This window comes from Nycticebus coucang, chromosome 12, assembly GCF_027406575.1.
Source record: "Nycticebus coucang isolate mNycCou1 chromosome 12, mNycCou1.pri, whole genome shotgun sequence".
NCBI lineage: Eukaryota > Metazoa > Chordata > Mammalia > Primates > Lorisidae > Nycticebus > Nycticebus coucang.
In genome coordinates, this window is record NC_069791.1 from 17617982 (window position 1) to 17645841 (window position 27860).

Here is a 27860-nt window from a genome sequence, read left to right on the forward strand (position 1 = left end):
GTTGACCCTAGCTTCTCTACTCAGGGGGCACCACTGTCTCTTCTGGGTTCAGACGATGTCTTTCTAACACCTCTATTTCAGGCCACTGAAGCTGTGTTCTAGATGTCAAATCACCTGGATGGGAAGAAAAGAAATTTATTCTCTTCCCTGCTAGATAGTTTACTAGGCAGAAGCCCCTGAAAGTAAAAACAGTCTTTGTGCCCCCATCCCAAGTCATCCAATAGGAATTGAGGGAGGACTTCTGTTAGGTGTCCACCATATTCTATGTGGTCTCTACTTCAGGATCTTTGCTATCCTATACTTGCGGTCCGTGTTTCAGTAGAGGAAGGAAGTAAGCTTCTTGTCTTAATATCTAAAACCACAGCTAGGTTTTGAGTAATGACAGAAGTTTTGTGAGTGTACGTCTTCCTTTAGAAAGATGTAATCTTAATGCTAAAATATTGGAATGTTTTGTGGATTTGGATGATTTGGGGGAAAACAGGGTAAAATAGTTGAAAGAAGACTATTCAAGAAAATACATAGTCACTGAACTTAGACACTGGCAGATGAGACCAATTTTTCTCTATCAGCTATGACTCAGACTCTGTTTTAAAAGGAATTTCCAATGAGCCCCAGGGAGGTGTATAACTAGGATATGGCTAGTATAGTCTATGCCGAGGGGTGAGTGTCTGAGACAGTCTTCTTCTCCATGTGGGGTTAGGTGTCAGGTGAGTGAAAAGGGTTGAGGAAGTGGCCTAAAGTAGTGCCTCTGGGGCAGCATACTCAAGTGCTGTATTACAGAAAACCCTGGCAAAGGAGTCTAAAAGGATGTATTATGTTTGACTCTTGAACTGAATTAAGCCTGCAAAATAATGTAAGTTTATTTTTCTTTCTATTTTTTTTCCTTTCTATTTTTTTTCCAGGCCCAGGCGAGGTTCAATAATCTAAGTTTATAGAGCCCTTTCCGGAAAGGAACTGTGGGCCTCTCAATTATTGTTTTTTTCTATCTCTTTTTATCTCTCTGTCCCACAGAGAGATGAACATGCCTTCTTGTACAGAACTATCTACACCTGATGCACTCTGTTTGGCTCTTTGTCTTGATTGTAGGGACCAAAAGAACCTGGGCATACCCCTGGCCTCCCCTGCCCACCCTCTCACCCCATTTCTCCTGGCACTAGACCACACCTGCATGGACCGCTGCTCTCCCATGTTGGGATGAGCACCTGTGAGATCTGTGTTTCTGACGATAGCAGGTAGGCAGGGTGGAGCTTGGGGAAAGGCCACCTGGGTGAAATGCTTGGCAGAAGCAGAGGGGTCCTTCTTCCTTGGTTATAGAGTTAGGGCCCAGGGTAGTAAGCTGATTGACCAGAGAGCTGTGTCTTTAGGTTGTGGGCACGGGCTCCTGATGGCTGGTCTCCAGTGCTGAACTGTGATCTTCTCAACTTTGGGGTCATCCCCCAATCAGGAGGCCTGATGCTTCTGTACCAAATAAGAGGAGGTTATGGATGTATGAGAGAAAGAGATCCTACCCTTTGGGCTCCCTCCCTGGCCTCCACTGTTCTTAGAGATTTTGTTATAACACTCCACCAGGAATAGGCATCACTGGCCCTCAGAGTCGTGATTCCTTGTGTGGTCCACATGAAAAAGTCCTTGTTGGGCTTTAGGAGATAAGTGTCGTAACCTATCAGAGCCTATGTTTTCATCAGGAAAACTCCTACCGTTTGCCTTAGAGGAATATTAAAATTAAATAACAATAGACTGGGTGTGGTGGCTTATGCCTATAACCCTAGCACTCTGGGAGGCCGAGGTGGGTGGACTGCTTGAGCTTAGGAGTTCGAGACCAGCCTGAGCAAGAGTGAGAACCCCCATCTCTAACAACAACAACAACAACAACAACAAAAAAGCTGGTGTTGTGGCGGGCACCTGTAGTCCCAGCTACTCAGGAGCTGAGACAGAGGATCACATGAGCCATGAGTTTGAGGTTGCTGTGAGTTATGACCACACGGCACTCAAAACCAAGGCGACTGAGTGAGACTCTGTCTCACAAAAAAAAAAAAAAAAGTAATAACATAGATCCAAAACGGTTTTGGCCAATCCAAAATGCTCTTTATGTACACCATGGAATATTATGCAGCCTTAAAAAAAGATGGAGACTTTACCTCTTTCATGTTTACATGGATGGAGCTGGAACATATTCTTCTTAGTAAAGTGTCTCAAGAATGGAAGAAAAAGTACCCAATGTACTCAGCCTTATTATGAAACTAATGTAGGACACCTCCACATGAAAGCTATAACCCAGTTATAACCTAAGACTAGGGAGAAGGGGGAAAGGGAGGGGAGGGAGGGGGGAGGTAGGTGGAGGGAGGGGGATTAATGGGATTATACCTGTGGTGCATCTTACAAGGGTATATGTGAATCCTAGTAAATGTGGAATGTAAAGGTCTTAGCAAAATAACTAAGAAAATGCCACGAAAGGTATGTTAACTAGCGTGATGAAAATGTGTCAAACGGTCTACGAACCAAGTGTATGGTGACCCATGATCATACTAATGTACACAGCTATGATTTAATAAAAAAAAACCAAAATGCTTTTTATTTTTTATTTATTTATTTTTTTTGAGATAGAGCCTCAAACTGTCACCCTGGGTAGAGTGCTGTGGCATCACAGCTCACAGCAACCTCCAACTCCTGGGCTCAAGTGATTCTCTTGCCTCAGCCTCCCAAATAGCTGGGACTACAGGCACCTGCCACAATGCCCGGCTATTTTTTGGTTGTAGTTGTCGTTGTTTGGCGGGCCGGGCTGGATTCAAACCTGCCAGCTCTGGTGTATGTGGCTGGTACCTTAGCTGCTTGAGTTACAGGCGCGGAGCCCAAAATGTTCTTTATATGTAAAAGTTTATAATAATTGCATTTATAGTTTATATAAATATAAAATAACCTTTTAGTTATTCCTCTTATGGTTTCAGCACTGAGCAAGCTAAAGCATAACTATCTTTTCAAAAGGAATGTTTTTATTTCACAAGAGCCAACTGTCTGAGATATAAGACAAATTCTGTTCAAATAGGGATCTAAGGAGTTCCCCTTCTCCATTTCCTGGTTCAAGAAGAACCATACCTGAAATATGTCAAGCTGACTTTTTTTTTTTTTTTTTTTTACAAAAAGTATTTATCTTTAAAGCCCTTTGAAGAACATGGCACTGCCCTCTTTCTTGACTATGCAGTCCTCTGTATCTCGATTGTCACTGTTGGAAATCATTCCTGATGTCTAAATTAAATCTCTGATGTGGTAACTTGATCTTTTTTCTCCTCATCTTGTTCTTATGGAAAAGAAATCAACATCTCTGAATGTTAGGGCACTGATTTCTCAAACTTTTATCAGTTTTCCTTATAATTTTCTAAGTCCCTGATTCTTTACTCCTTCTTCATGGCTTTCCTGTCCTATCTAGCATTCTTTCTTTCTATGTTCCCTCATTCCCTCACCTGCCTAAAGAGAGTTTCCCGAAGTCTAGTACTGTGAAGTTCAGGACTGGCCCTAAGATTCCAGGGATTTATTATTGATTGGGCTGAGGATAGAGGAGGAAGCCCTGGTCTATAGTTTACTCTCAGAAGAGATGATGCAGGGACCACCTCTTGCCCCTTTAGAAGAGCTGCCTATTGGAAGTACAGGATTTTGAAGGTTCAAGGCTCAGAGATAGCTCTCATTCCTGGCCACATATCCATATCCAGGAGGATACTATCTCCTTTGGGGACTATCAGAATAGGGCCACTTACCCAGTCCTAGGTGCAGATGACATGGGCGTCGTGGAGCTCATCCCTGAGGTGGACACAGGAAGGGGTCATTAACTTACAGGGGTCTGGAAATGTCTCCCCAGTTGCCAGGCTCACATCCCTAGTTTGGAATATAGCCACTCAATGTGGGAGAGGCAAGCCTTGTGGGGACACGGAGGACACAGGACTCTCAGAGAGGCAGAATGTGGCACCAGATACCTGTCTATCTGTGAAGCACAGTGAATCATGGTCACTGTAGCTCTGTTCAGTCAGTGCTGGACATTACAAGACTTGGCCAAATGCTTCAGTTATGTGGCACTGCCATGGGAACAAGTCCCTAGTTTCTCGCTTCTTATACCCCCCCCCCTCTTTTTTTTTGTATGGACAATGGATACAATGAGACTTGACCTCCTCCCACCCTAAACGCCACCCTCCTTGCCCTCACCTCCCAGTCTTTTGGGCAGCAGGTAAACAACAGCAGCAGTTAGATCTTAAATCCACATTTTTACAGGCTGGGTAATCAGTTGGATATTTCCAGGACTCTACAGTGGCCTCTTTGGAAATCAAGCTTCCTTGGATAAAGGAGAATATCCTCCAAGCAGAAGTAAATTTAGCCCTGTTTAACCTTTTGCCAATTAGGGGTCAACATCCAGTAAAGTATCCCATAATCCTGAAGATCTCACAATGGATTATGCTAGGCCATAGTTCCTTATTCTGGTGAAGGTGATTGATCAGGCTTGGAGAAAATCAGAAGAGTTCTTCTCTGGACTGCATGTATTTAAAGACCCCCAAGAAGACTTGTACTCTTGTGAACACTGTTTTGTGAAGGAGCTGGAATACCAGATAGACCCCAAAAGCAGTCAGAATCTCCTTTAGATTTCCTCCCTTCCTTGCCTCTTGTGCCCACAGCTGAAGTCTCCTCAGCTCTTCCCTGGGGTATGCAAGTCCCAGCCTAGACCTACTGAATAAGGACCTGCTTTTTAACAAGAGACCCAGGTGTGATTTGTAAATATGCAAAAGTTTGAAAAGCTCTGATTTTTAAATTCTCTTCTAGATACGTAAAGGGAGGTGCTGCAAATACAGTTTTTATGCTCTAACTCCAGCCTCGTGAGTGTTTTGAGTATTTTCTCAAAATGCTGGAATTTGCATCTAGGCCTTTGAGAACTGTAACTTGACCACCCTGAATAATTATTCCATTCTGACATCCCTGCTATTCCATCCCTATGCCAGCCCTGGGAAGCTGTTCCTCGCTGTCCTTGCTGTCTCTTTTCTGTGGACAGGAGCCCATGTCTCCTTAGGCCCTCAATAGCCGTTCCAAGGGAGAAAGGGATCTTTCCATCCCTGTCCAGGTGCTGTAGACTGAAGGCCAGCATCCCCTCCAGATTCATATATTGAAACCTAATCCCCACAATGATATTAAGATGTGGGATTGTGTTGAGGTGATGAGGTCATAAGAGCATTGCCCTCATAAATGATATTAGTGCCCTAATAAAAGGAGAACCTAGAGAGCACCCTTGCTTCTTCTGCCATATGAGGACACAGCAAAAAAGACACTGCCTGTGAGCTGGGAAACAGACCCTCACCAGACACCAAATCTGCTGGCACCTTGGTCTTAGACATGTCAGCCTCTAGAACTATAAGAAATAAATTTCTGCTGCTTATAAACCACACAATCTATGGTATTCTGTTATAGCAGCCCAAATGGGTTACACAAGGTAACTAGGCTGGACAGAGGAGAGACTAGCAGCGTGCATGGAGGCTTTAAGGAAAGCTGGTTTCCAGGCTGGCTGAAGTGGGGGGAAGGTAAAGAGCATCTGGACCTCAGCTCTAGGACAAGTGGAAGATTCTGAGGTAAGACTTTGGGATAAACTGGTCCTTATTCTCTACCAAATCCCCTCTTTTGTTTCCTTACCCAGACCTTGGAATACTGCTCTTTTACCTCGAATCCGAGCATCTTCCTGCAGCTGAAAAATAAGGAGATTTCAGAGAGTCAGAGACCATGGGGCTGGTCTCCTCTGGACCTTCATTGTACCAGCTATAGAATCACTCAAATGCAGGGAAGTCTATTTGGGAAATCTGGACTTCTTGGAAGAAGAAATAAATCCTAAGTTTCCTGAAAGAAGAATTTGTATTGTCTTTGTATCTCTAACACCGAACCACTTAAGATGATGTCCTGTATACAGTATATTTTCAAGAAGTATTTTTTGAATAATGAATAAATAAATAGGAGCCAGCTATGGTTTCTGTAGGGAGGAGATACACAGCTCGTTACTTCACAGTCCTAATTACTCACACCATGGCCTCCCCTATTTTATTCTGTCCGGTCTTTCTGCTGCGCCTTTTCTGGGCTCTGTTACCCTCCTTGTTCAGCCACCAGCGGTTCTTTGTAGTGAACCTTGTAAGTACTTGCAAAAGACCTTGTAAAACATACTTCTTACCTGGAAGAGTAGCTGCCAATGATACACTTTGGGCCCTCTGAGCTCACATGAGCCAACTAGATGGTTTTCTGCCTTAGGAAGTTCTAGTGCCGGGTCTTATGTTTGTCTAATAAGAAGAAAGCACATTCTAATTCTACCTTACCCTGCTGCCTCTTTCTTAGCTTTATTCTTACCTGAGTATATAAGCACACAAATTTCCCTTATATGTTTGGGCCTAAGGTATTTGTTTTGCCTGAGGGATTTGTGGGGTTAGGGATTATATCTGACCAACTCCATGAAGCAGCACCAGAGGAGAGCTTCTGCACAGGAGAGGTCACCCACTGCTAACTTCATACGCAGGCCCTGAGAGGATGGAATGGACAAACAAGTCTCACAGATAAGCATCCTCCTCCCAATAGCTGCGGGGGACTAATGTTCTGGGTAGGATAGAGGCACCCTGACCCCAGAGGCAAAATCTGTCTCGTATTTCCTTTTACCCACAGCCTGGCATATGCTGTAATTTTCTTTCTTTCTTTCTTTTTTAAAATGAAAGCGATCCTGTTTTTTATCTTTACACTACTGAATTAGAAGAACAGAAAAAGAACAACAGTTGGGTGCTCAGAGGCAGTAATTTTCAGAGTAAGTCCCAAATATAGCAGCATGATACAGTGATATGGCTTTTTGGACCATAGGATGGGGCTCAGTTCTACCAAAAGTGATCCAGATAGGGAAATAGAGAAAGCTTACTTTCAAAGCTGAACAATCCCTTTCTTGTCATTCCTCCCAAGCTGCCATTTCTAATACCACAGGAGGTGCGTGCTATATTTAAATTCTAATTTTAATGAAATTATATCTTTATTCAGAGGAACAAAAAGCTAAGAAATCTGTAAACAAGTTTTTTGTTTGCCCTAGCTTTAGAATATTTGCATTTGCCGCGAGTTATGTGTTTTCCTACATTTCTAGCTTATATAAATAGCCTGTTCATAAGTAATTGCACAGATAGTGTTTGTTGATTTTCAGTCTAACAAAGAGGAAAAAAAAAGATGTGACGGTTGTCTTGGTAGAACCAAAGCACCATCAGCAACTTGAGCAGGCTAATACAATAACTCAGTATCTGTGGCAGGCCCACAATAGGGTACGTGCAGGCCCACAATAGGGTATGTGCTTTACTATGTTGTTTAGATACTTGATCAGTATTGAGAAAAGAGATGGAAAGGTGCACGGAGGAAGAACAGAGAAAGAGGATTTATTTCTATTTATCCAAGTAGTTTAGCCCTAGTTTCTAATTTGCACTTCCCCGCCATTCGTTAATAACCACCATGATCTAATAAGGAAGCTTATCATGTCATGTGGGGGTTCCCTTCAACTCAGCCACTTATCAGCATGTCATACAACCAACTGCACAGAAGGTTTTTGTTCTGGTGGATACAATTTTCTCTACGTTACCACATTCCCTCAAGGGAATTGTTAGGTATCTTCCTGCCTTACCTGTCTAAATTGATAAGTTAATGCTCCTCTTTAAAGGGAGAAATTACTAGATAAATGAATATAAAATCTTGGTAAGAGTCTCAATAGCATAAGGAAAAAATGAAATTAAGGACAGGTGATGAGATCAGGAAATTCTCATCATTAAAATCTAATCTCACCTCCTTCTGTATATCCTTAAAGGCCATCAGCACCTGATAAAAGACAAAAACATAGAACAATTAATAGTACAGACTGTCGCTTTACACAAAGGCATTTATATAGAAAATTAGGTTACATAATCTCTCAGGTTTTAGGGTGTAGAGAGTGAATGCCAAGAAACTAAATTTCTAGCTTCAGTGATGATCTTCATTGGTTTCCACTCTACTTACATCCCTTTTCTTTTGTAGATGCCATTTCTCTACATGGTAAGTGGGGCAAATACAGTACAGTATTTAAAGAGGACTGGGCTGTGCAGGAGTGTATAAGGAAACCCATTGTTACTTTCATTTCCATTTAATGAGTCCTTACTCTAAGCTAAGCATTAAAATCAACTCATATTGGTATGTAGGTTACAATACATTGGAAAACAGCACCAAACGTTGGTGAGGATAATACAGAACAGCTGCAACTTTCATACATTCTTGGAGGGAATGTAAAATCATATGATCGCTTTGGAAAAAGTTCAGGCATTTTCTTATAAAACTAAATCTACACCTGCTTTATTATCCAGCCATGGGTGGATACTATTTGGGAGAAAGTTTGAGAACTTAAAGACAGGTGTATCTTGTTTGGTGGAAATATAGTTTTTGTAGATATTCAAAAGTGTCTATAAGGCTACATATGGGAAATGGATAGTAAAAGGGGTAAAATGTGCCAATTACCAATTTCTTGCCTCTCAGCAATGCTTTGTTCACATTTTGTTATGTCATATTCAACATTCATTATGTTAAAGGTTATCCAATTATTTACTGGTTCTCAGCAGGATGGTCTTCCGACTCTTACAACAAGCAACTCATTAGTTAATGCAATCATTGTGAAAACATGTGATAGTTATATTAATGTGAAGGATTATGACTGAGAAGATTGTTTTCTTATGTAAAACGTAAAGGAAGGGTCATTGGAAATCACAGAGAATAAAGAAAATTGATCATTTCACTCATTTCATATAATATTGTACAGTGGGGGCTAAAAGAAGAGGCTCTGGAGAATTTTACTCATTTTTCATCAAAAAGCCAGTCATTGATTTAATTAACAGTCATTTTCTACCTGGTTCCATATGGAAAACTATTAAATAATACTAAAAAGTAATCAATTATCCTTTCTTATCTCTATATTCAGGCTTTAAATGTAACGTGCAACTAAAATGTCAAGATTGGGATGTTGAAGTAGCTGATATTTGTGGGACGGCCTCTTAGGAATGCCAAATAAATGTCTGTGTTCTATGAAAGTGCACAACTGTGCTCTATGAAAGTTTACTGTGGCCATCTCACGGGCATAACTAGCTTCTGCACTCTTATTCCATTCCAATATATGGTGAAACGTGACATTTTCTTTTTTCTTTTTCACATGCTTACAAGTGGTGGTTTATTTCAAGATATAATTGAACTTAAATTTAAAATACACTAATGGCATTGTTAAGTCTATTACTAGAAGCAATTTATCCAACAAAGATTATAGTTAGTCAGTAGAGAGCTTACATGCTTTTTTAAAGGAAGATAATGTTATTTTGTCATTATGGTTTTACAACAATTTTTTTGTGTTGCCTTTTTATTTATGTATTTTATTTTTTTAATTAATTAATTTTTTTATTATTAAATCATAGCTGTGTACATTAATGCTACCAGGGGGCAGCATACACTGGTTTTATAGACCACTTGACATATTTTCATCACACTGGTTAACATAACCTTCCTGGCATTTTCTTAGTTATTATGTTAAGACATTTATATTCTATGACACCTGATATTTTCATGTTTGAGAACTGACCATCTTGATTGTCATTTTCAGATGGCTGGAAAACCAAGGACATTTTGTTAAAGTGAATAAAACATCAACTTTTATAGAATTAGAAGAAGCTGCTCACGCAGTAAGTCTATTTTAAAAAGTGGGGCTTTGAGTCTCAGACTTACCACTGAGGACATTGCTTCAGTTAGGAGACTGAAGGCTACAGATTCCTGTTGATGGCTTAATGAGCCTATTTCTCATTTTCAACTCATAGTTTTCAAGTTCTAAAACACTTTCTGTATAGGATTCAACATTTTATTCATTATAGAAGGTGTAATTCAACTATCTTCCACAAGGACTCTCTTTTTGGACTGGATCACTTTAAACCAATTTACAGCAAACAATTTAATCTAATTCCTGAGGCAGCTCTCTTTAAGTAGGATTGAAATATAATCTTTTTCCTAGTTACGAATCAAAATATAGTCTTTTCCCTAATGACGGAAAGGATAATTCCTTATTTTCAAAGTACAGACTCACATTCTTTTGCTTTCTTCTCATGCATTATAACTCTTCAACAAGTAACAGGTCTGAGGCTCTCAAATCTAATTAACAAGCAGGGATGCTACTGGCATCCCCGTTTCTACTGTTAGCCATTATTCTCATTCAAATAATTGTCAACAGATTTGGGAAGATGTAAGATATTTTGAACCATTTAAAAAATTTCATTGGTAACCTCTGATATCACAGAGAGAATCTGGCTATTGTGTTCTTTTCAAATCTTTGTTGAAATACCCTAAGATGATCAGAACAGGTCAAAATACATTACTAACAAAGCACTCTCCCTCTTTACATCATGCAAAGCAGAATGGTGTCCCAGCTATTGAAATTTTATCTGAATGAAGACATTCAATTTTTATGTCTTTAAATATCTTGATATAGACCCTCCAGTTATAGCCAATGAGAAGAAAATGATCATCCTCTCTGCTAATGACAGGGTCCCAATGATGCTGTAAGCAAGACCTCTGGAAGCAATAGAGCCACTTGGCATGTTACTCTCAAAAACAACAGCTCATTAGCAATTATATTCCCCAAAATCACTTTTTATGGATTCAGTTTGGAATTCAAATGTGTAAAACTAAACACCTCTACTCTGCAGATTGATTAATTTAATATCCGAGAGGTTTATTTTGAGGCTTACTCATTCTAGAGGGCCCAATTCATTCAGAAAATTATGTTTTATGATGTGGGAACTGAAGGCCACAGTCAGTATTTGTTAGCCAATTTAGTGGTTCTAGAGGTAGAATGACTTTCTTTTTGTAACTGGCTCCATAAGCTCGAAAACATTTTTTATGGTTTTTATTTATAGTTCTCTTAAGTTTCAAGTTTCCAGCCCATTAAGAGTTGCTGACCAGAACTTTGTAACTTTCTGTGGCACTGATGCATTCCCTTTTGAGTTCCTTTCCCAGGAACGGCAGAAACTCCTTGCAGCCATGAGTTAACTATAAAGCCTTAACCACCTGTTTGTCCAGAAAGGACAAGATAAGAGATATACCACTACAGATTGTGTCCAAGGACCCACCGAGCTTGCGCAGATGAAGTTAACCAGAAACCTGTGTGACAAGGAAAATAACACACAATATTCAATCCCCAAGCCAGATGTGCTCCCATGAATGGAGAAACTCATTAAAATAAAAATATCACATTTCTGGCTCTGTGCCTGTAGTTCAGCGGCTAGGGTGCCAGCCAAATTTAACAGAGCTAGCTGGTTCCAGCCCGGCCCTGGTAAATAGCAATGACAACTACAACAAAAAGCCAGATGTTGTGGTGGGTGCCTGTAGTACCAGCTACTTGGGAGGCTGAGGCAAGAGAATCATGTAAGCCCAAGAGTTTGAGGTTGCTCTGAGCTGTAACACCAGGGCACTCTACTGAGGGTGACACAGTGATACTCTGTCTCAAAAAATATATATATATAGATATAGATATATACATATCACATTTCTTAAATTTATTTATAAATTCAAGCCAATGCTAATAAAAATCAAAGTATTTTTCATGAAACTTGACAAACTGATTCTAAAATTCATAAAACAAGAATAGCTAAGATAATTTTGAGAATAAAAATAGAGGGTCTTATACCAATAAATATCAAAGCATTTTATAAATTTAAGGTAAAATAGTGTACAACTGACAAAATAGATGTATAAATCAGTGGGTGATTCTTGGCCATGGGTGATTTAAAACCCCTTCTCAAAGTATGTTAGGTAATGTCATGAGACATTTTTGTTTATCACAACTGGGGAGGAGGCAAGCTACTGTCATCTAATATGTGAGGTTAGGGATGCTTCTGAGTATCCTGCAATGTACAGAACAGCTCCCCACAATAATTATCTAGCCCCCAAATGTTATAGTGCTATAGTTGAGAGAATCTAATATAGAATATTCAGGAATAGGGCTTGGGAGCAAGATAGCAGCCGAGTAACAGCTTCCTTGCAACTGGGCATGGTGAGTTTGGGGAGAGAAGACTCCAGGCATCTCTGGCTGCTGGGATCTGCCCAGAAATATCCCTTTGGGGACATAGGGTGTCAGCATGAGACTTCTGGACCCCATGGGGAGGACAAAAGCAGTGGAGAACTGGCAAATGTTTGCATGTGTTTGTTTGGTCTTATCCTGCCGGCAGCTGTAAGTATAGCAGCAGTCAGATTGCAAACTGGGAAGGCCTTGCCTGTGAGCTGTTTTGGGTTTTTGGACTTGGCACTCAGTTGAACTACCTTGGGAGAACTTGGGCAAGAGTGCGGAGGACATTAAGTGTTGTCTAGGGCTCCAGACTGAGTTGCTGAGCCTGACAGGAGCTAATAGTGTTCAGCTGTGGGCCTTGCAGAGCCATTGTGGGAGAAACTGACCAGGCATGCTCTGCCCTCAGGGTCGCAGAGCAAGGATCAGGCTGGAGTGAGTAACCTAGTGACTGAGCAGCCTAAAGGTGGGGACTGAGACGTCTTACACCCTTAGCCCTCAGGGGCATAGAGTGAGAGTGGTTTTGGCCGACTGGGTAAGTGGATAGCCACTTCAGGAGTGATCCCAGTGACAAGTGCTTTCCGGGAAAGCTTCTGCTTAGCCAGGTTAGCATTTTATAGTACCATTTAAGCAGGCTGAGGTGAGATTTAGGCTCTCCACCCTGCAGGGTTTGAGAAATCAGCAGAGGCCTCCAGTCTCCATCTTGTACAGCTGTACCAGCATTGTGATTAAAATCTCATACCCCAGAAGATCACCTGTTGCCCAGACAATATACAGCAAGATATATATATATATATATAATATATATATATACTGTTTTGTTTTTGATTTTGTTTTTTGCTTTTTTTAAAAAAATTTCACCATTTTCCCTATAGATTTTTCTTTTTGTTTTTCATTTTTCTAGTTGAAATATAATTTTTCATTGTTGTCTTTTTCAACAATTAGAACTTAATTTTTGCTAGTGTTTCTACCCATATTATTTGGTTTCCCCCCCAATTTTATCCCATAAAGTTTTCTGTTTGCTTGTTTTGGTTTGATTTATAGCATTTTTGTCTTCTCTCTATACTTGGTGGAGGTGGGGTACTGTGTCCAAACAGGCTAGCAAAGAGCTGCTGACCTCAAGGGAACCACTCAACCTGGCACCCCCAGAGGTTGGAGGGTTTTAAGGTTGGGTCAAAGTACCCTACTATACACCTATATTGCTCCCGTCTCCCTCTTTCTGTGCCTCTCTTCTTTTTGTCAATATTCCCTTTTTTTCTTTTTTCTTTTTTCCCCTCTTGCTCTTCAATCTTCTCATCCTTCTGGTCCTGTACCAAAAGGACTCATCAAAACCCTAGTCCAGAGGCACAGCAACTTAAAGATCAAGAGGAAGTGAAAGGAAAATTAGGGCAAGGAAACAGATAAAAGAAATCACTCATGAGGAAGAATCAGCAGAAAAGTCATGGCAACATGAAAAATCAGTCCAGAGCAACCCCCCCCGCCAAGGGACTGTGAGGTAGCTACTGCAGAGGATATCACCTATAAATAAATGTTAGAAATGACAGAAAGGGAATTTAGAATACACATGATGAAAACAATGAAGGAAATGATGAATATAGGGATTGGTGGCACATTTCTGAAACTGATCGAAGCTATCTATGACAAACCCACAGCTAATATTTTACTAAATTGAGTAAAACTGAAAGCTTTTCCTCTTAGACCTGGAACCAGACAAGGTTGTCTTCTGTCATCATTACTATTCAATGTAGTGCTGGAAGTTCTAGCCAGTACAATTAGGCAAGACAAGGAAATAAAGGGCATCCAAATGGGAGCAGAGGAGGTCAAATTCTCCCTCTTTGCTGATGACATACTTAGAGAACCCCAAAGACTCAACCACAAGACTCCTGGACATCATCAAAAAATACAGTAATGTTTCAGGATATAAAATCAATGTCCACAAGTCAGTAGCCTTTCTATATGCTATTAACGGTCAAGATGAGAGGCTAATTAAGGATACAAATCCCTTCACCATAGCTTCAAAAAAAAAATGAAATATCTAGGAATATACCTAACAAAGGAGGTGAAGGACCTCTATAAAGATAATTATGAAATCCTAAGAAAGGAAATAACAGAGGGTATTAACAAATGGAAGAACATACCATGCTCATGGCTGGGAAGAATCAACATTGTTAAAATGTCTATACTTCCCAAAGAAATCTACCTATTCAATACTATTCCTATTAAATACCAACATCGTACTTTCAAGATTTGGAAAAAATGATTCTGCATTTTGTATGGAACCAGAAGAAATGCCGTATAGCTAAGGCAGTTCTTAGTAATAAAAACAAAGCTGGGGGCATCACCATACCAGATTTTAGTCTGTACTACAAAGCCATAGAGGTCAAGACAGCATGGTACTGACACAAAAATGGAGACATGGATATTTGGAATTGAATAGAAAACCAGAAAATGAAACTAACATCTTACAATCACCTAATCTTCGATGAACCAAACAAGAACATACCTTGGGGGAAAGACTCCCTATTCAATAAATGGTGCTGGGAGAACTGGATATCCACATGTAAAAGACTGAAACTGGACCCACACTTATCTCCACTCACAAAAATTGATTTCAGATGAATAAAAGACTTAAATTCAAGGCATGAAACAATATAAATCCTCAAAGAAAGCACAGGAAAAACATTGGAAGATATTGGCCTGGGGAAAGACTTCATGAAGAAGACTGCCGTGGCAATCGCCAACAACAATGAAAATAAACAAATGGGACTTAATTAAACTGAAAAGCTTCTGTATAGCTAAGGAGACAACCAAAGCAAATAGACAACCTACACAATGGGAAAGGATATTTGCATATTTTGAATCAGACAAAAGCTTGATAACTAGGATCTATAGAGAACTCAAATTAATCCACATGAAAAAAGTCAACAATCCCATGTATCAATGGGCAAGAGATATGAATAGACCCTTATCTAAAGAAGACAGATGAATGGCTAACAAACATATGAAAAAATGTTCATCATCCCTATCTACTAGAGAAATGCAGTTGCCTTGTTTTTTTTTTTGTCGAGACACAGTTCTACCCTATGCCCTGAGCAGAGGGCAATGGCGTTGTAGCTCACTGCAACCTCAGACTCGGGCTGTGGGCATCCTGCTGCCTCAGCCTCCAAAGCTGCTGGAATTACAGACGCTTGCTGTGGCGCCCGGCTGGGTTTTTCCATTTTTTTCATGAGTCGGGGTCTCACTCTCGTTCAGATAAGCCTCAAACTCCTGAGCTCAAGCAATCCTCCCACCTCAGCCTCCCACAGTGCTGGGATTACAGATGTGAGCCACCGCGCCCAGCTATTAGAGAAATGCAAATCAAAACCACCATCTAACCCCAGCGAGAATAGCCCACATCACAAAATCTCAAAACTGCAGATGCTGGTGTGGATGTGGAGAGAAGGGAACACTTTTACACTGCTGGTGGGACTGCAAACTAATATAACCTTTTTGGAAGGAAGTATGCAGAATCCTCAAATAACTCAAATTAGACCTCCCATTTGATCCTGCAATCCCATTACTGGGCATCTACCCAGAAGGAAAGAAATCCTTTTATCTTAAGGACACTTGCACTAGACTATTCATTGCAGCTCAATTTATAATCACCAAAATGTGGAAACAGCCTAAATGCCCACCAACCCAGGAATGGATTAACAAGCTGTGGTATATATACACCACGGAATACTATTCAGACATTTAAAAAAAGGAGACTTTACAGCCTTTGTACTAACCTGGGTGGAAGTGGAACACATTGTTCTTAGTAAAGCATTACGAGAATGGAGAAGCATGAATCCTATGTGCTCAATTTTGATATGAAGACAATTAATGACACGGTGGAGTGGGGGAAGGGGAGAGCAGAGAGAGAAAGGAGGGAGGGAGGGGTGGGGAAAGGAAAAGCAGAGAGAGGGAAGGAGGGAGGGGTCTTGACGTGTGCCATACCTTTTGGGGGCAAGACACGATTGTAAGAGGGTCTTTACCTAACAAATGCAATCAGTGTAACCTGGTTTGTTGTACCTCAATGAATCCCCAACAGTAAATTAAAAAAAAGAATATTCAGGAACAGACTCAGATATGTATGGGAAGTTGGTTTAGGATAGTGGTGGTATTACAAATCAGTGGGAGAAAACGGACTATTCAAAAAAGTTTTTTTATTTTTAGAAAAAGGGTTATTTCCTAAATTAAAAGCAGTTATAAGTGTGACAAATTGTTTGCAAATTATAAAAAAATTTTAGAAGAAAATATAAAATAATTAGGAGAGAAAAAAAATCTTTTTACCAATATGTAAAACAAAGAAAAGGGTAATAAGCTTTACTATTTAAACCTTCTTTGTGGCAAAAGATAGGAAAACAACTAGAAGAAGATATTTATAACATACATAACAAACAACAAAGGTCCAAATTTTAAATATATACAAATCAAATGACCTTTATTATATACACAAATTATATATAATATGAAAATACACTATATTTATAAATTTTCAAAGAATTCTTTCTTTCTTTTTTTTGACAGAGTCTCACTTTGTCACCCTTGGTAGAGGGTTGTGGCGTCACAGCTCACAGCAACTTCCAGCTCTTGGGCTTAGGCAATTCTCTTGCCTCAGCCTCCCAAGTAGCTAGGACTACAGGCACCCACCACAATGCCTGGCTATTTTTTTTTTGTTGTTGTTGTTTGGCCAGAGCCAGGTTTGAACCCACCACCCTTGGTATATGGGACTGGTGCCCTACTCACTGAGCCACAAGCATGCTTTCCTTCCTTCAAGAATCTCAGTTGTGCGGATGGAGCAACATGGTGAATGAGAAACGGGAGTTAGTCCCACCCGCTTGGAGAAGAGCTTTTGTCTGGAGTTGTGGCTCAGGGTGAGCTGCAAGGTGGCAGGGTGCTGATTGCTGTACATGAACTGGAGCAACATCCAGGAGATTTGACACACTAGGCAAGTCTTGTGCACAGGCAGCAGTGGGAGCCCTGGGCAGCAGCCAGGGCTGGGAACCATGTAGGTAGGGGACGTGAGGAAGCCTTTTTGCAGTTTTCAGTTCTCAGGGCTAGTGCATTGAGTGGATTGCCTGGAAGATGGCAAACCTGAACAGTATATAGCAGCCAGATTTGAGGGCTGGCTGGAGCAGATTTGCCATTAGTTTGGCAATAGTAGAGACAGCCATTCTGGGAAGGTCCCAGCAACAATGGATGGGCCATGTTAGCATGGTTGTGAGAAGGTCATGAGGCCAGGCCCCCTACAGCAAAATAGCCATTTTAGTTCCGTTTGCTAGGCTCCGTCCTCTAGTCGTGATAGGCTCAGGGTCTCCAGCACACCATGAAAACTGTTGTCTGGCAGCGCAGTGAGATCTGCCTCTGAAGGATTCAGGAGAGATCTGAATTCCCAACCCCGAGGAACCTGAACACTGAGGAAATAATCAGGTGATCACTGTGGACAATTAAATTGCGGATCTGGTTTATGCCTGGGTTCTAGAGAGGTTATCAGCTGTGTTGTCCATCCCCTAAAAATACAGCTACCTGATGATCCAGCAATACATTACAACACAAATATATTCTTACTAAAGTTGGACTTTTCCACCATATATATGCTTTTATGTATATATATGTATATATACTTATTATTTTATTTTATTTATTTTTTGAGATAGAGTCTCACTATGGTGCCCTCACTAGAGTGTTATGGTGTCACAACTCACAGCAACCTCAAACTCTCGGGCTTAAGCAGTTCTCTTACCTCAGCTTCCCAAATAGCTGGGACTACAGGTTTGAACCTGCCAGCCTTGGTGCATGTGGCTGGCACCCTACCTACTGAGCTATGGGTACCACTCAGTTTTTTATATTTTTTTGATTTTTTTTCATTTTTCTTTTCTTCTTGTTGTTAGTATTTTCTTTTTCTTTTTTGTTATTGTTCTTTTGTTTGTTACTGAGGTTGCTTAGTTTTGGTTATTTAGAGCTTTTCGATATTTTGTATTGATGCATTTTGTTTCTTACTTGTATGGTTGGTTCGTTTCTTAACTTCTATTTTTACTTTCATCAAGAGCAAGGGCTCCTGTATTTTATGGTTACAGTATTTTAGTCTCATTTATCTCTTCATATTTCACTCCAGTACATTCTCTCTTTGGACAGTGACTGTTCTACCTTTCTCATCTTTCCCACAATAATAAGCTCTGCAACAGCTAAATTATACCCTCCCTTTTTCTTGTCTTTCTCCTTTCTTTCTTTACTCCACTTCCCTCTCTCCTCTATTAGATACAATGGTATTTTAATTTCCTTTATCTATTTTTATCTTAATATTCTTTCTTTCTTCCTTTTTTTGGGGGGGGCTGAGAGCTGGGGGAACACAGCGGTGGTCTGGCATGTAGGCCACAGCAGTGATTGAGCTCAAGGGAGCTAAAAGATCTTTCTTTCTACCACTGGCCCTAGGAAGATAGTATTGGCAAGACCATGCTGCAGAATTTTTCTATTTCATTTTCATTCTTACTTAATTTTTACTTAGTATTTTTTGTTTTTGCTCTTCTCTTTCCCTTTCTAGTTTTGGCATAGGAAGATTCTGGCTCTGCTCAGGCTGGTAAGGACCACCTAATTTTGAGGATACCTCCCAGGCCAGCCCCCTCAATACCCTTGAGTTACAAGTGTGGCCTTAGTACCATCCTGATCAATACTATTTATTCTGCCACTCCCAGTCTCTCTTCCTGATCTCCTCCTCACCTGTTCTGAGTTTTTGTTTGTTTTTTTTTTTTTTTTTTTTGAGACAGAGCCTCAAGCCATCACCCTGGGTAGAGTGCAGTGGCATCACAGCTCACAGCAACCTCCAACTCTTGGATTTAAGTGATTCTCTTGCCTAAGCCTCCCAAGCAGCTGGGACTACAGGTGCCCACCACAATGCCCAGCCATTTTTTGGTTGTAGTTGTCATTGCTATTTGGCAGGCCTGGGCTGGATTTGAACCCACCAGCTCTGGTGTATGTGGCTGGTTGCCTTAGCTGCTTGAGCTACAGGCGCCAAGCCCGAGTTTTTTTTTTCTTCTTCTTATGTCATTCCTCCTTCCCTTTATTCCTTTTCTTCTTTTTCTTTTATTATTTGATTCTTTTTTTACTCTTCCCCCATTTCTTCCTGTCTGCTCATTACCTTTCTCCTCATTTTGGCCTCACAATAAGAGGTCTCTTCATCACATAAACTCTGAGACAAGGTAATTTGAAGCAAAGGAGGAAATGAGTAGGAAAAAGGTTTGCAAAGAAGTGAGCATGAAGAAAGCACACATGAGGAGGAACCAATGAAAAAATTCAGGCACCATGAAAAACCAAGATAGAGCAACTCCTCCAAGGGACCAGGATAAATTATAGAAGATTTATCCTATGAAGAATTAATGGATATGACAGAAAGGGAATTTAAAATATGGAAGATTAAGACAATAAAGGGAATGGATGAAAAAATAGAAAGACAGAACCAAAAGTCAGATGAGAGATATGTAGAATATAGAGAAGACATGGATGAGTTTATGGAAATGAAGGAGATAGTCAGAGAATGTAAAGAAGCAGTAGAAAGTTTCAAAAATAGATTAGACCACAGAGAATAAAGAATATCAGAGTTAGAGGATAAAGTTTTTGAGTTAACAAAGGTAGTTACAGAGTCAGAAAAGAAGAGAGAGAAAGCAGAGCAGGCACTTAGAGAACTATGAGACTCCATGAAGCGTTCAAACATATGGATAATAGGAATCCCTGAAGAGGAAGAAGATTGTTCTAAAGGTATGGAAGCCCTACTGGAGACTATCATAAATGAAAACTTTCCAAGTGTTATGAAAGATCCTGACACACTCCTTTTAGATGGATATTGAACCCCGGGTCATCTGAACTCTGAGAGGTCTCAGAGCCTCTCTGAGATACATTGTAATGAACCTGTCCAAAGTCAAGAAGAAGGAGAAAATACTACAAGCAGCTAGGAGTAAGCACCAATTGACCTACAAGGGCAGAACCATTAGGATGACAGCAGACTTTTCAACTGAAACGTTGTAAGCCAGAAGAGTATGGTCATCCACCTTCAACATTCTTAAATAAAGTAATTTTCAGCTGAGAATCCTGTATCCTGCTAAACTTAGCTTTAAAATTGATGGATAAATAAAATCTTTTGCAGATATACAGGCATTGAGGAAATTCACCACAACAAGACCAGCTCTACAGGAAATACTTAGACCTATTCTAAATACTGAACACCACAATGGACCAATACCAAAGTAAACACCTAGAAGCCAAGGCCAGAGCTTAGCTTCCACAATGGCACAAAGGGTAAAACTACACAACAAACTATCTCATAATAAGATGAATAGAATTCCACCACACTTATCGATACTCTCAGTAAATGTCAATGGATTGAATTCCCCACTGAAGAGGCACAGGCTGGCTGATTGGATAAAAAATTACAAGCCATCCATATGCTATCTCCAGGAGACACACCTATCCCTGCAGGACAAATCAAGACTCAGGGTTGGATAGAAAACGGTGTTTCAAGCAAATGGAAATTGGGATAAAGGAGGGGTTGCAAACTTATTCTCAGATACAGGCAGATTCAAATCTACTTTAGTTAAAGACAAAGATGGACACTTCATAGTAGGTCAAGGAATACAACAAGAAGACATCTCAATTTTAAACATCTATGCACCTAACTTATATGCTCCCAGATTTATGAAACAGACCTTGAGGGGTCTGAGCTATAGCCTGTAACACCTTAATAGTTGGGGACTTCAACACCCCTCTGACAGAACTGGACAGATCTTCTAAGCAGAAAATAAACAAGGATATGAAGGACTTAAATGTGACCCTAGAACAAATGGGATTAATAGACATACACAGAACATACCATCAGAAAGCAAAAGAATATACTTTTTTCTCTTCAGCTCATGGCACATACTCCAAAACAGATAATATCCAAGGATAAAAATCAAACCTCAGCAATTAAAGGAATAGAAATTATACCATGTCTCTTTTCAGATCACAAGGCTATAAAGGTGAAGCTCAACTCCAAAAAATTGTTCATCTCCACATAAATTCTTAGAAACTAAACAACCTTATGCTGAATGATAGTTGGGTTCAGTAAGAGATAAAAGAGAAATTTGTTAATTTCCTCAAACATAACAAAAATGATGACACAAGTTACCAAAACCTCTGGAATACAGAAAAAACAGTCCTGAGAGGAAAATTTATTATGCTAGATGCTTACCTTCAAAAACAGAAATTGAGTGCATCAGTACACTCACAAACCATCTTATGGAATTGGAAAAAGAAAAAAAATCTAACCCTAAGCCCAGGAGAAGAAAAGAAATAGTGAAAATTAAATCAGAGATTAATGGAATTGAAAAAAAAAATTCAAAAAATTAACAAAACAAAGTTGTTTTTTGAAAAAGTAAATAAAGTAGATAAACCTTTGACTAGACTGACTAGAAAGAGAAAAGTAAAATCTCTAGTAACCTCAATCAGAAATGATAAAGGGGAAACAACAACAGATGCCACAGAGATACAATAGACTATCTCCAAATACTGTAAGAAACTCTATGCCAAGATATTTGACAATATGGAGGAAATGGATCAATTCTTGGAATCATGCCTTCTCCAAGTCTTAAACAAGAAGAAATAGATCTCCTGAACAGACCAATTTTGAGCACTGAGGTCAAATAAACAATAATCCCTCCCCCCCAAATGCTCTGGTCCAGATGGCTTTACACCAGAATTCTATCAAAACTTCAAAGAAGAGCTTATACCCGCACTGCAGAAATTATTACAAAAAATTGAGAAGGAAGGAATCTTCCCAACACGTTCTATGAAGCAAACATCACTCTGATACCAAAACCTGGAAAAGATCCAACTAAAAAGGAGAATCATAGGCCAGTTTCACTAATGAATATAGATGCAAAAATTCACAACAAAATTCTAGCCAATAGATTACAGCTTATCATTAAAAAAAGTCATACATCACAATCAAGTAGGTTTCATCCCAGGGATGCAAGGCTGGTTTAACATACACAAATTCATAAGTGTAATGCACCGTATCAACGGAAACAAAAATAAAGACCATATGATCCTCTCAATAGATGCAGAAAAAGCATTTGCTAAAATCCAGCATCCTTTTCTAATTAGAACTCTGAAGAATATAGGCATTGGTGGCACATTTCTTAAATTGATTGAAGCCATCTATGACAAACCCATAGGTATTATTATATGAATGGAGTAAATCTGAAAGCTTTTTCACTCAGAACTGGAATAAGACATGGTTGTCCACTATTCAACACAGTGCTGGAAGTTCTAGCCAATACAATCAGGCAAGAGAAAGTAATAAAGGGGATCCAAATGGGGACAGAGGAAGTGAAACTCTTCCTCTTTGGTGATGATATGATCTTATACTTAGAGAACCCCAAGACTCAACCACAAGACTCCTGGAAATCATCAAAAAATACAGCAATATCTCAGGATATAAAATCAATGTCTGCAAATCAGTAGCCTTTTTATATGCCTATAAGAGCCAAGATGAGAAGCTAATCAAGGATATAATTCCTTTCTCAGTAGCTTAAAAAGAAAGAAGTATCTAGAGATATACCTAACAAAAAAACCTCTATAAAGAAAACTACAAAACCCTAAGAAAAGAAAGAGCAGAAGATATTAACAAATGGAAGAACATACCATGCTCATGGCTAGAAGAATCAACGTTGTTAAAATGTTAAAATGTCTATTCTTCCCAAAGCAATCTAAAGATTCAATGCAATCCCCATTAAAATACCAACATCATACTTTCAAAATTTGGAAAAAATAACTATTTTGTATGGAACCAGAAAAAACCTGGTTAGCTAAGGTTTTTAGCTAAGGCAATTCTTAGTAATAAAACAAGGCTGGGGCATTAGCCTCCTAGACTTTAGATTGTACTACAAGGCCATAGTGATCAAAACAGCATGGTACTGGCACAAAAATAAGCAGACATCTGGAATCAAATAAACACCATGAGATGAAATTAAAATCTTACAGCCACCTGATCTTTGATAAACCAAATATGAACATACACTGGGGGAAATAACCCCTATTCAATAAATGGTGCTGGGAGAACTGGATAACTACATGTAAAAGACTGAAAGTGGACCCGCACCTTTCTCCACTCACTAAAATTGATTCAAGATCATAAGAGATCTAAATCTCAGGCATGAATCAATAAAAATCCTCGAAGAAAGTGTAGAGAAGACACTTGAAGATATCAACCTGGGGAAAGATTTTATGAAGATGACTTCCTTGGCAATTGCAAAAACAACAAAAATAAACAAATGGAACTTAATAAAACTGAAAAGCTTCTGTACAGCTAAGGTGACAACAACCAAAGCAAATAGACAACCATCAGAATGGGAAAAGATATTTGCATATTATGAGTCATACCAAAACTTGACAACTAGAATCTACAGAGAACTCAAATTAAGCAACAACAACAACAAAAGCCAACAATCCCTTATATCAATGGGGAAGTGAGATTAATAGAACCTTCTTTAAAGAAGACCGGCAAATGGCTAACAATGCTCATCCTCCCTAATTATCAGAGAAATGCAAATCAAAACCACTGTGAGATATCACCTAACCCCAGTGAGAATGGCCCACATCTCAAAGCAGCAGAAGCTGGCATGGTTGTGGAGAGGAGGGAACACTTTTATACTGTTGGTGGGAATGCAAACTAATACAACTCTTTTGGAAGGAAATATGGAGAACCCTGCAAGAACTCAAACTAGACCTCCCATTTCATCCTGCAATCCCATTACTTGTCATCTAACAAGAAGAAAAAAATAATTTTATCATAAGGACATTTGCACTAAACTGTTTATTGTAGCTGAATTTACAATTACCAAATTGTGGAAACAACCTAAATGCCCACCCATCCAGGAATGGATTAACAAGCTGTGGTCTATGTATACTATGGCATACTATACAGCCACTAAAAAGGATGGTGACTTTACATCTTTTGTATTGATTTGGATGGAGCTGAAATATATTCTTCTTAGTAAAGCATCACAAGAATGGAGAAGCAAGAATCCAATGTACTCAAGTCTGACATGAGGACAATTGATGCTAGTACATGGTGGGGGAAGGGGAAATGGAGAGGGGAGAGAGGGAAGGCAGGAGGGGGGTGTGGGGCCACAGGGTGTGACACATCTCTTTGAGGACACTATTAACAGAGGGACTTCACCCAGCAAATGCAAGCAGTATAACCTGGCTCAATGACCCTCAATGATTCCCCCAAAATTAAAAAAACCCCTCAGTTGTAAGATTCTTAAGAGAAAGAATGCTTATTTCTTTACAGTGTGTCTTATGGTAGGTGATGTTCAATAAAGGCTAGATTTAACTTAATTTTGCCTAAGTTTTATTGATTTCATGAAGGTCTTAGTCTAAAATGACTTGGTAGTGCATAGACATATCGGTTTTCCCTGTAGGGATCAGGGCACAATTTGTCATATTGAACCTGTGAGAAAGACCAAACTTGTCCTTCTAAGTCTGTAGCAGTCAACTGAGAACAGAGAGATTAAAGATGTTTAAAACCTTAATTGAAGAAACTGCACCAAGGACAGCATCCGACAGTTGGTGTTTGGGGAGAGGCACTGAGATGCATAGACTTGAGGAATTCTAAGGATTTGGGACTGAATGAGAAACAGAACAAGACAGGGGGAGCACAGTAATCCTTTCCATCCATCAGCAAACTTCTCAAGGAAAGAGAAAGAAATTTTCTCCTTGTTCAGAGCTCTGTCTCTCTCTTCCCACCTCTCACTGTACTGTCAAAAATGACCCCTCTGTACTCACCTGGTCCCACAGGGTTTCAGTGATGTTTACTTCTCTGTCCTGTAGAAATAAAGAACAAATCTTGGAAACATTATCCCAACTATCTCAGAAACTAAATTGCAACATCATGAAACTGGTTGAATAAAATATATTTCTTGGAATTAAGATGCACACCTGAAATAACCCCATTTTTCAGGTAGCTTAAAGCCCCCTTCACTCTTGCTGAGTCATTTCCAGTCTGTATCTCCTGCCTGTCTCTTGATCTAGCTGGTGAGTGACAGTTACAAACAGACTCATATGCATATCTTTTACCCACTTTATCATGATGTCTGCATGGCCTGCCTGACCCTGGAGTTATCTGGTACAGAGCTGGTCTTAGTAGACAATGATGCACCAGTCAATTGCTTCCCAAACTACAAAACCTAATTCCTCTGAGAAATTGTTCTTGCAGGGAGCTTTTCTGCCTCTTCTTCCTTCTCCCCAGGAATCAGAAGCTCCAAAGAAACCACAGCATTTGGATATCTTACCCACCTGTGATCTCTTTGTCTCTTCTGCAGATGTGCTGGAAAAAAAGAATGATAAAAAACCTGATAAAGAGCAAAGAACATAAGCCAAAGCCTTCTCCTAACTCTTAGCAAGAATTCTTGAAGTTTTCATACTAAAAATTCAGGAATGATAGGTAGGGTCCCATCTGTCATATCCCCTCTGGGCCTTGTGAGAGGACAGAATATTGCCTTATTTTCCTATTATCTTGGCAATTGTGGTAGCACTTCCAGAACTCTGAAGCATGGAACATTGGAAGTAAAGGTGATGGTCACCATCATTAAACCTTACCATTCTCTTTGATGCCTAATTGTGTCCACTTTTAATTCTTCATCTCACCTAACTTGTTTCCAGATCCTTCCTGAGAAAGTACATTCAGTTAGAAAACTGCTTCCTTTTTTTTTTTTTCTGCTTCCTTTTTTGTCCTCCCAAAATGTGTTCTTTTTCCTTCATGACCTCTGTTGGGGTGGGGATGGGGATGGAAGGCTGAGGAAAAAAATTGAAAGCTTTTGCTTATGCTTGACAGCACAGCTGAAGCTCATATCCCCAAATCAGTGCCAAAGTTACCTGGGAGAGGGTCTTGCTGTACACAGGATTAGACAGGTAAGTGTCAAAATGGAGAGGGATGAAAACAAGTGAAACTTGGACAACAAATCTGATCTATCATCAAGTGAATTCTGAACTCAGCATGGATCTCCTGGCTATGTGTAGACTTGTGTAGGGGTGACAGGTCAAAGTAATAAACTGGACGAGGGAAGAGTAGGTGGTTACCTGTTGGAATTGTTTCAGGACCCCTGGTATGAGACCCTAAGAAGGGATTGGGGGAAAAGGGGAAAGGTGATGGAGGGAATATCATGTTACAGATCCCAAGGATCTTTACATTTCTGGCCTAGGGCTCCTGCTTGTACAGTTCTTGCTATAAAAGAAGCAGTAAGTCTTTACAAGCAAGGGTGGGGAGGAAGGCCAGTAATTAAGAGAGTCTGGGGACCAAGAAGAGAGCAGAAACTGAGCCCAAGACGACATTGAGCCTAATATTTGCAGTTAGAAGGGAAGTCTTGATGAACATTGATTTAGGATAGCAGAATGGAAATCTCTGGGAGCCATCATATTAAATGGCTCCTGCACACAGCTTTGCTGGCTAGATTATGTTTCTCAAAGGAACCTGGGGACAGCTCACTATAAATCCAAGCCATACCCCTTATCCTGAAAACACTCTTTTTATTTATTGATACATAAAATTATACCTATTAGATGTGGTGTGGGAGGGAGCCTCACCATGGCAGACTGAAAATTCCCTAAGTGGGGGCTTTGCCAACTGCAGGAGGTCTGGGAGTGGAAAGAGGAATGATATGAGAAATTCACATGCAGAATTTTCAGTGAAATAATTTGCTGAGGCCTGGAGAGATGAACACTGTATTAGCCTGTAGTAGTGAGAATAGGTGCTGCCTCAGACTGAAATTTCAGAAGGCTTTTATTAGAATTTTTGGGCATGTATGTACAGAATGAAGAAGTAAAGAGTTAATAGTCTCATGACTCAATCATGCAGGTGGTCTTTTTTATTATGAAAAAGATCCTCAGGGTGAAGGACAATAAGGCACCAAATCATAGAACAATTCTTAAGGGCAGAACTAAATAGGTAACAAACAAGGTGCCTTAGGAGATGAGAGAGGTACAATTACAGTTATAGCCTTGGAGCTAGATTATCTCAGCTAAATTTTTAATTGCCTTCAAACTCTGCTACTATCCTATTTCCACTAAGCTGCTGATTTTACCTAAATGTTCCCAAATCAGTTTCCTGTCTATTCTGCTAAATATTCTGACCCCTTTACCACGGTAGGCATGCTGCGCAGGTAGAGTTGAGGCCTGGGCTGTTCCTGCAAGTCCTCTGTAATGTCTGCATTATATTTTTACCCACATAACATGGGACTCATATTCAGCAGATTCTTGCCCTCTTTTTTCACCTTTGGTCAAGGGAAGTGTGGGTTTTGGGTGGCTGGCCTTGATTCACCACTGTACAGGGCATAAAGGATATACAGAATGAATTAATGTCCCTGGTTTGTATACCCAACCAACTTGTAGAAGAATTTCAATTGATGGCTACTTTCTTAATTAGAATGATGAAGATTTGCTATTGTCCCTTTCATTGAGAAAACGGAGAAGAAGAAGGACGCATGAAAGTCCCCATCCTCCCAAACCAGGAAGCAAGTACAGCTAATGGGAGAGAAATGGAAGGCAGGAGACCATTGCTCTTCTAAGGATGCTAAGTGTCATCATTAGCCCCATTTACCTTCTCTGCTGCCTGGATGTCATTTCTGCCTTTTGTTGTTGATACTGATAGGCATTCTGTGCCATTTGTTCTTGGACAGAAACAAAGGACTCTGGAACTGAAGATGGAGATAGCACCAGGCCC

General features: G+C 39.9%; 1 protein-coding gene across 1 annotated transcript; it reads right to left on the minus strand.

The window, feature by feature from the left end:
• Positions 1–51: 51 nt before the first annotated feature.
• C12H12orf54 (chromosome 12 C12orf54 homolog) lies at positions 52–27853 on the minus strand. Its single transcript, XM_053558035.1, has 8 exons — positions 27738–27853; positions 25439–25469; positions 24929–24967; positions 7810–7842; positions 5686–5710; positions 3750–3792; positions 1165–1458; positions 52–114 (listed from the first exon to the last, which is right to left on the minus strand). The coding sequence occupies exons 1-7, from the start codon at positions 27800–27802 to the stop codon at positions 1317–1319; spliced, it is 378 nt and encodes a 125-aa protein (XP_053414010.1). The 5' UTR covers positions 27803–27853; the 3' UTR covers positions 52–114; positions 1165–1316.
• Between the last annotated feature and the right edge of the window lie 7 nt (positions 27854–27860).

What these genes read in the sequence shown, in the direction of transcription:
- C12H12orf54 (XM_053558035.1), bottom strand. Translation starts at nt 27,802, where the DNA reads ATGGCACAGAATGCCTATCAGTATCAACAACAAAAGGCAGAAATGACA. An exon ending in TTAAGGATATACAGAAGGAG is followed by an intron (nt 5,711 to 7,809) that starts GTGAGATTAGAT and finishes CTTATTTTTCAG; the next exon opens with CTGCAGGAAGATGCTCGGAT. An exon ending in GGAAGATGCTCGGATTCGAG is followed by an intron (nt 3,793 to 5,685) that starts GTAAAAGAGCAG and finishes TGTCCACCTCAG; the next exon opens with GGATGAGCTCCACGACGCCC.